Raw genomic sequence first — 14,849 nt, 5'->3', positions numbered from 1 at the left:
GCTTTCTTTTGTGCAGCAGCAGGGATTACAAAAATAGAGCGATATGGGACCTACATTGTGTTTACCCAGGGAAAAAAAGTGGTGATGGGTTTGTACCTGGAGTGTGGATGAAGTAGGGAGCCAGAAGTTTGGTCCTTTTCTTCTCGTAGCCCTTCTGTGTAATGTCACCTGTAAAAGATCACAGAAAAGAGTGACTGTACTTACACACTGGGCAAAGTCAAATCATTCTGGATAAGATCAGGATAAACATCAGTTCATTCATTTCTGAGCAGTAACACTTTCAACATTTTAATGGCAGTCTTTTTTTCATTCTCATTAGATAACAGATATTTGAATATCTATACCCTTTAGATAAAAAAATGAACTCTTCATAGTTTGATCACAGACTGAACACTTTTGGTCTGCTCTGTGTTGTGCTGTGTTGAACGTGCTCAATTACCACCTGTTCAAACAGCAGAGCAGCGATTAAGCAACAGCGAGGAGAGAGAAAGATAAAGAAGAAAACAATGACAAAACTTTGTATAGCAGAAGATGGAAACATGGGCAGATGCACAGAGTGTTCCAGTAATCTCCATAGATGGCTGAGGGCGTCAAAGATGTGGCTCAGTTCCAGCCTCAACTACGACGCAAAGGCAAAAACAAAACAGGACTAAATTTGGAAACGCACGGAAGCGTGGGCGAGCGATGGGATGATTCACCGAGAGCAAAACAGAGAGGCATGAAAACTGTGGGCGGGAAAGGTGGGAGAAACACAGAGATGAATTGGGAACTCTGAGCGCACGGTGGAGGAAGATAAGGAGAGGGACAGATGACAGAGGTGAGTGACGCTGCATCCAGAGGAATCTGAAGTCACAAGTGGGAGATGAGCAAAATGTCCCGTACACACAGCTCTCCTCCACCCCCTGCCGACAGCCCATCTGCATCTTCATCCACCCCACCAGACACAACACAGGCTGACTGGGATCTCCACTGGCCCTGAAGCGCTGCAGTGCCTCTGCCAAACTCCTCTGTGGGCAAAGCTGTCAGATTTTCAGACACGTACTAAAATCCATCTGGAGAGGCCGCACTCACTTTTCTAGTAACCGTGTGGAGCAGCAATGATTCATTCAGTATGTTCACGAACGGCTGCCCTGGCTGCTCTCATCTTCATCATAAAGGCTGTCTCGCTGTTCTTATCACGCAGTGACTTACAGTATCTATGTGAATGAGGGAGTGAGAACATCATCAGAGACTCTTCTGCAGTTGCACTATCTGCTGGAGCTCGGAGAGTTAATCCCTGATTAAAAAATTAGGCTGCTGAGATGCACATTGATGAAAGGTTGAGGCTGTCTGCCACTGTTGCCTCTTCCCAGTAACACATCACAGGACAAAAGAGATTCAATGAAGAATTCCTGGCTTACTGACACAGGTGAACAAGTGTGCAGGCACACAAATACATACAGAAGAGACCTGAGCCTGGGAGATGTGGTTTAATTCAGTCAACTTCGATTTGCTGAAACCCGAGAACTCCACAACAAGGAACTCAAGCAGCCAGACAATTTAACCAATCAATACTTTCAAACCAATACCAAACAACTGCCTCCTCACACATTTCTGCCACACACAGCTGGTAAAGCTTGCATCCACTACCCCAAACTCCCACTCTTCTAAATGGTCCTAACATGGCTCATGGGTTAAAAAGTCTCCATTGCAGTCGCTGTTTGGGCACAGCAAGCTGCTTCGCTGATCCAAGGTGAACTTTAAGAGTGGAGCCATCAGTGACGAGTGTAAGTGTATTTCCATTTGTTGTATCAAATGGTTAAATCTATGAAGTGTTCCTGACTGAATGGGCCTTGTGGTGAGACTGTTGTGTCACTCGCTGATTCTAAGGTCAAGAAAGAACTTTCAATCTCAGTTCAGTTTAGCCCGATTGTCTAAACCACCTGGTGTGTAGATAAAAACAGAACTGAAAACACAGAACATGTACAAGTACAATACATGGCAGCTTGAAACCAGCATTTTCAGTCTGTAAACTGATGAATTTACGACAGACAGACTGAGTAACAGTTTTACTATTTTTACTCCGTTGTGCCTCTTCAGAATATTGTGTTCCCAGAGCTACAAAATGGCTCACGTTGAAATAAACCAGGATTATGAACTGAATATTCACCAGATGGCAAATATGTGCCGTTAAAATAAAACAAAACAAACAAACAAACAAAAAGTGCAATTAACTGCACTGTGTTACAACACTATTCAAAGCATCAGACAAAACTCTTCACATACAAATAAAAAAAAAACAAAAACAAATATTATTAGGTTTTACTACCATGTGCTTGGGATCTTTACTTAGCGCAACAGGAACTGCAAAAATGCTAACATCGTGGGATGGAATAAAACACACAGATGCATTTTTACATCTACATCTACGGTAACAGTACCCGAAAATATTTCAGTTAAACCACCACAGTGCTGACACACAACACACGACGTGACACAAATGAGAGTGCTCCTGTCTGAGGGATACTGCATGAGTGCCCACTCTAACACAATATCTACTCGGGGGCCGGGGCTCTCTTTCCTGAAGAAAAATGGAAGAAAAGCAAACACTTCCATAAGTAATGCATGAACGGCACAGTTGGGCTCACTCAGTCACATGATTTATTTTTAGCTCATGTGAACAGGCAGTTTCTCTACAGAGAGACCCAGAGAGAGAGAGCGAGAGATGAGTTGGTGATGGGGGGAGGGGGCTGGCATGGCATTAAATGAAAAAAGTAATCACTCTTCCATCTGGATGATTTGAAATTCATCTGGTTTCTTTTTGATGGTTGCACCGCCAGCGCCAGGCTCCAGCAGTGGGAGCTGAGGAGTTAAAACTCTGGTCAGTGAGCAACATGGGAACAAAGCTGCATACTATCAGACAGGAAATGAAAATGTGGCAAAATTTCCAAACTGGTAGCCTACATGAGGAAAAATAAAGAAGCAATTTTAATATCTCTCTCTCTCTCTTTTTTTTTTGTCATTCAGTGCACTTTCAGCGGCCTGAGCTGCATCTCATCGACGAAAAGCACTTTCCAAATAAAACCCTCACCCTAAAATGAGAGTCTGTTCCCATCTCCTCACAATTTAGACTCAAACAAACAGTGAAAGAGATCTGCTTAAGAGGCAAAGCACAGCTCTGCTGAGGTGATGAAGGCCCCACTCGTTAACCCACTTTCTCACGGTCACCCGGTCACGTCTGTCTTGACGGTGGAGGTCACTATCAAACTATTTCAGCAACCAGTTTGACAGTCAGGCGTTGCACGATGCTGCTGCGGCTCTCCTCTTTCGTGCATTGGTGAAGAAGACTCGTGCATTCACCTCGAGGCGTATATGTTTTATTTTTCCTCAACCCGGAGATAGGAACATCAAAGCTGTGCCTTCTCTCAGTACCCGTTCACCCTCATACTCGCTAGCCTCAGATTATTTGAATTGCAGCGAGACTGTTCTCTCTCCTCTTGCCCCACAGGCGCTCTGTCTGAATAGTAATTAGCTACCGACCTCTATTCTCCTTCCCTGCTTCTGCCTCTCCCGCATCACATCTCACTCAGTTGCCTTCTCGGGAAAACAGTTTAAAAGCACATGTCAACACCTGCCCACTGAAAATTAACCAAACATGTTCAAATTTTACAGAGACTTCCAGCTGTTATCTCTGGGAAAATAGACAGTTTCAACAAGGTAGCATAACAACACCACCTCAGGCCCCAGATCCAAATCCAGTTAAAATCTGGACTTTGGATGTGACTACAGAAACATATTATGTATTGAGGTCCAGAATAAGGACTGACATATGGTACCCCTCTCTCATATGGTACTGTGCCAGTTCTGCATTTGTTAATAGGAGTTCAAATGTGTTCATGGGTGGATGTCTACATTAAATTTTGTTCTGTAGAACAAACTCCCCACTGAAACCTCCCAGCTGCCTCTTCTATAGCAGCAGGCCGAGCCTCTGACCCAGCCAACAGCTCACCCACTCACCACGTCCACACACTCACACACACCAGCCTGACCACAGCTACAAGACACACACACCATACTCCTGAACATGTTACCGACAGTTTGACATGATTTACTGTTGAACCTAGACAATGTTATGCTGTATATGTAGATATGCATAAGCTCCCTCCCTCGCTCTCTCTTTCTCCTTCACACACATACATGTTTCCTGTCAGGGAGGATGACATCATGTTCTCCAGGATTAAATCTTACATCCACTGACAGGGTTTTCCCTGCAGATGTGGAAAACTAAATCCAACTATATTTTTTGTTTGGGAACATTGCGTCTACCACAACAAAGGTCCCTGTGTAGCACACAGTCATAGTCGATTTAAAATGTGGCTGACAAAGTAAGGAAATCACATCCATATGTTGCACGGCACGAGTGTGTCTGTGCGTGTGTGTACCTGCTGTCTGCAAGTGAACAACCAAAAATCCTAGTGGAGGAGCTGACAGTTCAGAGTGCATGTCGATACAGGACTGTGTCAACAAGGCATGCAGGTAATGTGTGACTGGCATTTAGGGTGATGGTGCTACTTCAGTGTAAACGAATCGTAACATTCAAAATGTATTACATTTTTATTAACCCTCTGTGGTATCCATATCTTACAATTTACTCTGTCTTTATAATATAAAATCTCATTATTATAAAACAAGATCATACATATTCAGTATCAGACTGTTCCAGCTTTTCATTTGAGCTAAAGCATTTGTGCTTCACTGAGTGAAACATGTTAACACAGGACTCCATACGTTTTTATGGATGCATCAGTGCATCAAGCATTTTATCAAAATTCAGCCTGATAATTCTGTGTCTTCAAATTTACCATAGAGTCTCATCATATATAACAACTGTTTTTCTCAGTTGGGTTTTCTTAACGTGCAGTTGTCATTGCTTTGGTCAAAGCAGTTACACATCCAAGGAACAGTGTCTGCATAAACAAGGATCAATAAACCAGTGTCTCTTTATGTCACTGAGACTGATACACAGTAACACAATAATTAAGCGAAATGTCCTCTGCGGTCAACTGAACCAACTCATACAAACAGCACTTTCAACAATCTGTTCACAAGTTTCCCACAGTCAGCATGCACTTTCCTGGTGTATCACCTGCTCTCACCCAGTACAGTTTTTATAAGAGTGAAATAAGACAGAAAAAATACAGAAAGAAAAAAAAGAAAAGAATGTCTGAACAAATACATGTAAATAAGGAACTATACAAAGTATTCTTTCACCACCATTATTCATGAGGATCAGCTATACATGTACATACAGTGACTCAGACAGAAAAACTGGTATTACAGGGGCCCTGGTGAATGAAAGAAGTGCTCTAAAGACAGACAGACACACACACACACACACACACACACAGTTTTTCTGTAGGTCGCTGGTGATTCTCTCCTTGTGGAACAGCAGGCAGGGTGTGGCCAACTCAGGTAACACAGTGAATCATGTTTCACTCCACACACTCTTTAAACTCAACCAACTCCAACAGGGAGCAAAAGCACCCCCTCCAACACACACACGCGTGCGCATGCACGCATGTAGTAGAAGTAATGACAGGGGTTACAAAGCACAAGTGCACAGGAGTGCAGGGAGTTAACCAAAAAGAAATGATTCACCCGGTGGCTCCCTTCCACATCCTGCTGTTGACTTTTTTTTCTTTCTCTACACAGCAGAAAGAGGAGGGTGCGGCTGACACACCTGGCACACTGCACTTCACACACTTGTGAGTGTAGTAACATGCTACACAACACCAACGAGAGCGTATCCTCCTGTGGGATTTACACACTGCTATGAGACACTGCGAGGAGCCCAAGACAATTATGACAATGACGTAAACCAAGTTTTTCCGTTACCATCAATAACAGATACGAGCTGATGGTCCATTCATATTGGTGGGACAGAAGGTGCTGATGAGGTCAGGACAGCAGCTCTGTAAGAGTGGCTTCTACACACATGAACTCATCAACTCAAAAAGACAAAAAGTTTCCAAGTTTATCACCGTATTTGTTGTCCACGGTACAACAATTTATTTAGCTTTCATATGTTAATCCACATAATTTCTATTGTTTTCCAGCATGAAAATAATACAAGATAGGTTTATTTGTCACACACACAATCATACACAGTACAATGTGCAGTGAAATTCTTTTTTTTTTTATTTTAATAAAAGTGTGTGCCTGACTTTCATTATTTACACGCTTGAGGGGCTTTTATGATAACTCCAATAATGACACACTTCACAGCCATGTTTGAGCCAGCCCTGACAGGGTAGCAGAAATGTCATGTTTCCTCTGTAATGGTTTTAACAGCTTAGCAGAGCATTTGATTGTGTTACTGTACGTGCAGCCCCAACATATGGCTCTTCTAATCTGGAAAAGGATTTATGGAAAATTCACAAAGTAAAAGTGTGTGTGTCTGTGTGTGCGTGTAGGAACAAATGAGGAAGTGGGGTTGAGGAGTTGGGGCTGGGGCTGGGGTGGGGGCGCACCACATGGGCTGTGTCCATAGCAACCAGGCCCATGTGGTGCTGTATAAAGGAACAAAAGATGTAAACCGTGATGATGATACAGGCCAGTACTATAAGATGAGTTTCACTGCTGGCACTTCAGTGTTGAGCGAGAATTAATCAACAACAACGTGACTATCGATCAGAAAAAGCAGGACCCTTTGATCAGGGATGCAACCAGCAAATAAATCTACTATAAACCAATCTATCTACAAAGCAAAGGGTGTCTGTCTGTCTGTCTGTCTGTCTGTCGGTTGACTCAGCTCAGTGAGAAAGATTGACAGATTGAAAGAAAATCGTTTCAGTTACTGTACTTGTTCCACACTGATGTAAAAAATACTTTTCCTAGTGATGGGGGTCACCCTGCCCTAACAGGCGCAGTCAATGTGGGGTGTGAGCTGAACAGCTGGCTTGTTCAGAACAGGCACCATTTAAAAGGGCACTGCACTAATCTAAATTAAATTCCCAATTGTTATAAAAAACAGAGGAAAGCAGAAGAGCCGCAAACCGAAGAAGCATGAACTGGAGAATGTTTTGACATTTTGACTTACAACATTTTGATATTTTAAATGACTATCAATGACTATCATGGGCAATTCATCCTTCGTTGGTCCTTTCAGCCTCAGTTTTGATGGGGATCTTTGACAAATTTTATTTTATAGATACAAGCATAGACTCAAATCTAAAAAATACAAGTAAATGTGATCCGCTAACAGAAAGCAGAAAGAAACTCTAAATGGCAGGGAAGACACTGATGTGCAGATTTTGAAGCACGTGCTGCAGGCAGCTACTTCCACTTGATACTTTTTAATAATTCAGTGAGTAGCACAGTGGCTTGACCACCATTTACTCCTCTTCCTCTACCACCACTGTCATTCCTTTGAGTTGTGTTGCTTTTACTTACCAGCTGCAGAAGAAAGAGAACAAACTGATCAGATAGCATTTGATTCTAATAACCAGGTTTAGTGTAGCATAGCCGTAAAGCCTGAAGAGGCTGAGAGCCTACCTGCAGTTTACTGTGGACCCAGCTGACAGTGTGTGTGTGTGTGTGTGTGTGTGTGTATGTGTGTGTGTGTGGAGGTGTGCTTTTCAGGTCTAAATTATTCAGTCTTTCTTTTGTACACAAGGCTTCAATGCATCCTGTTTTTATATGTGTGTGGGTCGTGTGTGGTGAAATTAGATACAAAGGGTGTTATACAATCAAAGAAATAAAAAACAAAACAAAACAAAATTCTGCTCTTGGCTGGAAAACTATTGCTGTGTGACATTGGTGGCAGAAGAGTCTCTATTTTTGTGGTGTGAAACCAAGTCTGTGGCCCGGAGCGCTGGCTGGAGATCAGAATACAGCTCCCCTGCAACAGTTAATAAGCTTTTAAACAGATAGGCTAAATCAGCTTTCTTCCTGTGCCTGTCAATGCTGAGTGTACACACACATGCACAAATAACTTCACGCATAAGCACAGTGACACCAACAAGCACACGCAGCCAGTGTTTTCCAGCCCATCAGCCCTGAAGGATGAATGTGGTGATATTTTATATTTTTCTTTTGGCCAACTAATCCCATGAAAAGACCACAAGCCACAGCGAGATGATCCTACCAACAAGCCTGAATCTTATTCTTCTGTGATGTCGCCGATGCACGACGACCAAATAGATCAGTGAGCCACGTTTTTTCACTGGGTGACGTAGGCATTGTCGTGACAAATGTCGTTTCACAATTAAAGCTCTAAAATGTCAGAAAATGGTGAAGAATTTTAATACTTTTCCAGGCCAAAACCCAAAGACATTTAGTTTACTATCATATATGACTGCCCACATTTGAGAGGCTGAAACCTGCAAATGTGCTTGAAAAATGACTAAAACAAATATCATCTTTCAGCAAATTATGTTCTGTTGATCGACTAATCGATTCATTGTCAGCGCTAGATCCCGTCGAGTTGCTGTAAATTCTCCAAACTGTACTAATTAGGGGTCAACTGGGTTTTATTTATTTATTTATTTGTATGGGACTCGTGGAACAATGTAGAGTGGAAGGTTAGACACCAGCAACTGGTCAAGTATGTAAAAGATTCTCTCCAACTGATTGACCAAACTGATTATTTGGTCAACCTCCAGTACTTGTTAGTTATTAATCCGCGTGTGAAACTAGTCCCAAACAAATCCACTATTTCCTCCTCTTTGAGTAACGTTTAGTAGAAACTACGGTGCCCTGCTGTTTTTTTGAAAAGTGTAAAAAAGGGTCGGACTCGGGATGCCACAGAAAAGGTAGTGAAGCTGGAAAACTATTGCGCAGTTGGCTGTGGTCCTTTCATGAACTTGCTGTCAAAAAGTAAAGCGCTGAACCTATGTATGCCTGCCTTATCCTTCAGAGATGCATAAACTAAAATAATACAGCAGCAAGAAAACTAAAATAATAGAGCAGCAGTAGGGAGGGGGCAGAGGCAGCGGTGGTGTCAGGGTGGGTGGCACAAAGAGAGATCCCCAGCAGCAGTCCTGGCCCAGAGTGACTCACAGGCTAAATGAGCCAGGCGTGTTGCCCCCTGATGCTCTGTGACCTAGATTGAGAGACGCAGCCAGGACCGTAATCTCTCATTTCTCTCTCTCTCTCTCTCTCTGTAAAGAACAGGCTGTTGAGATGAAACCCTGTATCCCTTCCACAACATCGCAGACAGGCAGCACGCTCTCAGGACGCTAGTCACTTGAAAATCCCCACGTCCACTTATCGGTCCAAACAGTTAGGGCAGAGAACGAGACGGCAATCACATCTAAGAGAGCAAACTGTACAATCTGTGCTGTGTGCTTCACTGGACAGGTGATAAATTTATTGTCACGCACATTTACTATGGGATGCTGCAGGTGCATTATACGGGTTATGAACAGGGCTGTGAATTATTTGAAACACACTGCCACGAGCGCCGATCAGACATCAGAGTTTCACCACCAACATGTTTTCCTACATGCCGGAGGCATGGCTCTGAGGCTAGCAATGACGGTCTGTTGGTCCGGCTGTCTGCCCACTAGTGTTGGATGTATTGCCATGAAATTCACATTCAAGTTCCCTTCTGGACGAAATGTGGTAACTTTGTCGATCCTCTGACTTGTTCTCCAGCGCCACCATCAGGTTAAAATGTAAATGTGTTCAACACTTTGGGACCTGCAAAACTAACAACATTCTCATCAGCATTAGCTGTATTTTGTGTTTAGTGCAAGCTAGCTAATGTCAGCATCCTAACACACTAAGCTAAGGCAGTGAACATTAACATCACCTGCTAAACACCAGCATGTTAACATTGTCACTGTGAGCACGTTAGCATGCTGATTTAGCATTAAGCTCAAAGTGTCACTATGGACAGCAGCCACAAAGAGCTGCTAGCATGGCTGTAGCTCTGTGATAAAACAGCGCAGAGGACTGTATTGGTGAAATACAATCCCAGAAGTCCAGCTGGAGAAACAGATTATGAGCAAAACACCAAAACACTGCACAAGGGTTTTTAAAACTCACAGACAACAAGACAGTTTTTTAAAACATCAACAAAAGAAGCAAAACCTGTCCAAAATTCTGTCTAAACACAGTCAGCCATACAATAACTTTTCCAGAATAAAATACTGTATGAATTGTCAAGATCATGATTCAAATCACTAAACGTCCTATTAAAGAATTATTAAACAACACAATGAATCTGAACACTTTATGATGCCAACTTCTGGCACTCAACACTCTTTGTGACGGACACGTTTCTAAGCTCCATGCCATGCACTGCCGCTCCTCTTGTGTGAACAGCATCTGCACAAAGAAAATCATCTCGGGTCATTCTTGCACACTCACATGTACAACATAAACACAAGAGCTGCAGATACTACATTGCCCACATGCTCCAAAGCCGAGCAGCTTAAACACTTGTGGTTCAGCGCACTAAATTCCAGTCCGGCTCAATCACCAAGACTTTGATCCCCTCAATGGCTTTCTTTGTGTCCTAAGGGTCACGGAGGTTAAGGGAGGTGGAGTTGCTCTCCATCTCTCTCTCACAAACACACACTTGCACACAATACAGTACAAATGCACACTGCATCTCTACTGCAAATAAAAGTGCTGATGCATATTTTCTTCTGTTAGTTGCCAGGGGAGTCCCATGTATGGGGACAACAATGGGGTGATTGTTGCCCTGTAAAAGATATCCATGAGAACTTTTAGGGCTCATTGGGCAGCCAGCTGCTGCTCGCCTTGTCCCGTCTGCGCAGTGGAGGCTGAGTGCCATCAAGCAGACGGTGAATGCACTTCATCACGCTAGATGATGTGGATACAGGAGCAGGGCATCTGGACAGCACCAAGTCTTTTTTTTATTAGCAAAAGAGCTGTTTTTGATCTAAAGTTACAGGCGACAGAGCCGTTATCAGAGAGTCAGTCACTCGGCGGGTTTCGCCTTACCACTCACTCACACTTGAAACACTAAAACCGTCACAGGTGACTCTGACTGGACTCAAAGACTTCTGGCAGACCTGTACTGGCTGCTCCAGTCAGGCCACGTGACCAGAACAAAGCAGCAGTCGTTTCCCAGCTGTTACCCATCAGAAACACAGAATACTGTAAATAAACAATGAGGGGGTCCAAGTCACGTGACTTCAACTAAGTCCTGACTCAAGTCAATATGATTACCTTTGGACCTCAAGGACATCTGAAGGGATTGACTTGACTTGGATTCGACAACACGTTTCTCAATCACTTTAACTAACCAGCAACAATTAGTCAAACAAAAGGGAAGTAATCATCAGTCATCAAGTAATCATCTATGCTTCACATCAGTCAAAAGTGAATATCTTTGCACTTTGCAAAACATGTAATTTGAAGACATGGCCTTTGGTTCACTGAACATGTGATGGATATTTTTCATCATTCCTTTAATAAACAAAAACATATTCACTGATGAAAACAGTCAGAAGCTGGCAGCTCTAACATCCAGGAAATCACCTTTTGTTCTACTGAGTGACTTTAATAAAGTTAAACATAATATTATTATAACACTACTTTTCAAATTGCGTTCAGTTGGCAAGTTGTATCTAGTCATTTCATTTGACATATTAAACTGTCTGTGGACTGTTAATCTGACCAGGTGTGTAATAATGATCGTACCACAGTGCTAAAATAACAAACACACTGTGTTAATCAATCTGTTAGACTCATCATGTCAATCAATATTTTCATAACCAAAACAGACTGTTGTCACAAGAGGTTTCAAAACTGCAATTTGACTGATCTGACTGATTCTGATGATGTCTAACTTCTCAAAAATGTGAGAATTTGAAGTGTGTGTTTGATAAAACAAGCCATTTAAAAACACTCCCACAGGAACTTTGAACTTTTTCTCACTATTAACTGAAATAGGAAATTAATATCTAATATTTAGGAAATATTCTCAGTGTTTTACAAAGTATGTTAAGATAAAAATTATACTAATCACTGAAAATAGCAACACCTGACGAGGTGTATCCATTTGTTTTGTTCCTGTTACATAAGCAGCACCAGGCCGTTTATACATTCTGACCTGGTTTGTTGTTGTCACTGAAGACTTGCTTCTCAACTCAATAAAATTGACTAAAACCATTTCAAAACCAACATATATATTAATAAATACTGTTGTTACACAGTTGTTGTATTCCACTGCATATTGTACACTTGATTTCCTGTCATCCACTACCTCTAACTGGGGTTAAGTGAGTTGAACACAGAGCGAACACCCAAGCCTCTACTATCCAGCCTCATTATCGCACAGTTAATTGGTGACTATTCTTAACCAGAACACACACTCAACTCTACAGCAGCTTTGGTTAAAACACAGTCACAGTGTGAGACGTTCTGTGAATTTGACTAGTACATGACTTATGGTGTACTGTCGAGGTATTGCTTTGTTCAACAACAAAATGGAACAAGTGACAGAGAAAATCAATGAGATCCAATGGGCTGTGTGGGAAACACTAGCAGATAGTTTGTCTATTCAGATCTTCAAAGGCATGTCCTGTGGGATTTGTTGGCTTCTCGCGAATGAGAGGAATATACTCTTGACAGTGACTCATAAGACAGGCCACACAAGTGCACAGTAACCATGGCACACAGTTTCCACTTTTTCTTGTGACGTGAAGTTTCACCTGTCCTCCAGAGTGGGCAGGTTCCAGGTTTCTGTGTGTGCATCTGTGGCACAACAGGGACTGAGGCATCATTAGTGGCCCATACCCCCACCCCCACTTCCACTCCACCCTGCTTGACTCTTCATGAGAAACATAACATTACTCATCCGCCCCCCCAGGCACCTGAGAGCTGAGCAGCACAATCAAGCTGCTGCACTGTGATTCACAGTGTGAGGAGGGGCCTTGCATAACAGCCAGCACCATATTCCTATTTCCCACAGTCATTCTTATAAAACAAACAGCCCTCCTGTATCTGCTCCTGCAGTTTCAGGGTCCGGGCTGAGGGCGCAGCAGCACAGCTGAGGGTTAGAGAGGGACACAGCATCATTTAGTGTTCACTGATGTTTGAGGCTCACACACACACACAGCCTCTGGGATGTCAGAATTGACCCATTTTCCTCCAGATAAGTATATATACTTAAATAGCCGTGGTGATAAACAATGTATGACATGACATACAGTAAACTTGCAATCATATACTGTGGACCCAAATAAGAAAATGGAAGGAAAAAAAGGTGCCAGATTAGTTAGAAACATAAACATCTGATCATAGTATGTGTCCCAGTCTGTGTAAATTATCGCCCCCGTCTACACTAAAAGCGACAGTGATAGTTGATGGAAAGATGACAGCCTGAAAAGGAGGTCAGTGTGTTTTTATCATTTGTTGTAGTCGTGCGGGGATCCACTGCAGCAGCAGCAGCACTGAGTCTCCCCAAGCCGAGACAGGACGCCCTGTTTGAGGCTGATCATATCGACACGATCCGGACCCCGGAACTTCCGTCTGCATCCATTAACGCCGCAGCTCCAACTATTAAAGCCGCTGTATGGAAAAAAGCTTACCTTCGGATAGCTCCAGATCCAACTCCGCCAGCTGGTCCCTGACCTCTTTAGGCAGAGCCGACACATCAACGCCGCGGTCGGCCATCGCTGGGAGCAGAGCAGCCTGCGGAATGTTTGCGATATCTCGGATGACGGCGGGTATAGTCCACCATGAAGCTGAGGAATGAAATCAACGTGCACTGGCGGCGGTGTTTACTCCATCTTCGCGACTCCCTAATACCGCCATGACTGTGGGAGATGGGGAGAAAAAAAACTCGCCAGGGGAGTCTGTCAGTCACATGACCAGGGCTGATGGTAATTGCTGTGACAGGATGGTGGGATAAAGCGGACTCCCTGCTCCCTCTGCTGTTGTGTTTTTACAGCTGAGCGGAAGCTCCTCGAGATCCCACTCACCTGCCGCCGTCACCCCCAGGTGCAAACTAGCAGCGGTGGTAAAAGCGCCATCAAAAATACTTCATTACAAGTTAAAAACAAAGCAAAGAATTCAAAATGCTACCTGAGCCAATGTACAAACAAATTATCAGGCTACATGTTAGAGCCTCAATGTCGTTGGAGTTCTTCAATGAGTTTTCAGGCCTACGTGGCTACTAAATAAAAGTTGAAATATTTCCCCCTTGAATGTAGTGTAGTAGAAGTATAAACTGAGGTAAACATATAGCGTAAATATTATATTAGGCCTGAAGCATGAGTATGTCAGATTTATAATTAATAGCTGAGTGCATAATTGCCTTGTGATAGGCCTATCTGCAAACTATGGAAGCCGAGAACGGTCATAAGTGTCACTGTTATTGTTTTTATCCCATTATCTCAAGATCACAAGTTAGTTACAAGTTATCTTGAAGTAACAAATTTCGTTTCTCATGATAACAGGTTAATTTAACAGTTTATTTAGGAAAAAAATTCTCGAAGAAAATAAGCTAATTTATCAGGAAAAAAACAATTTTAAAAGACTCAGAAGAGTAAACATACACACATATGAACGTTTATGAACGTTTGCCCTTTGTTGTAAGCATGCTTTCCCTCATGATATGATATGATCATATTTACATTATGGCCAATCACTCTATGGGACTGGTGCACAAATTATGCCAGGCTTGATTCCACAGAGATCCATATATCAAAATGCGTTACTGCTGGCTGACAAAACAAAGATGGCAGTTCAATTACTACAGTCTGAAAGAAAATGTACTATTATTATCATTGTTATCATTATCATCAGGGGTTAGCTAAATTTACAACATATTTGGCAACTGTTTTATATCAAATAATGTGTTCCCATTTTCATACAAAACCAACAAGAGT

General features: G+C 42.6%; 1 protein-coding gene across 5 annotated transcripts in view; it reads right to left on the bottom strand.

Annotated features, from left to right (window-relative positions):
- dip2bb (disco-interacting protein 2 homolog Bb) overlaps positions 1–14,287 on the bottom strand; it is a 39,313-nt gene extending 25,026 nt beyond the window's left edge. For 3 of the 5 annotated variants that reach the window (XM_046383957.1, XM_046383956.1, XM_046383958.1), the window contains exons 1-2: positions 13,548–14,282; positions 97–168 (exon numbers count right to left, since the gene is read on the bottom strand). In XM_046383957.1, the coding sequence (XP_046239913.1) occupies positions 97–168; positions 13,548–13,632 (157 nt within the window). In that variant the 5' untranslated portion in view covers positions 13,633–14,282. Of the gene's footprint in view, positions 1–96; positions 169–13,547 lie in introns of all 5 variants that reach the window. The other 2 variants (XM_046383959.1, XM_046383955.1) reach the window with 2 other exon arrangements.
- Between the last annotated feature and the right edge of the window lie 562 nt (positions 14,288–14,849).

Source organism: Scatophagus argus, chromosome 3, assembly GCF_020382885.2.
Source record: "Scatophagus argus isolate fScaArg1 chromosome 3, fScaArg1.pri, whole genome shotgun sequence".
NCBI classification, from domain to species: domain Eukaryota; kingdom Metazoa; phylum Chordata; class Actinopteri; family Scatophagidae; genus Scatophagus; species Scatophagus argus.
This window is presented reverse-complemented; position numbering and strand designations above follow the sequence as displayed.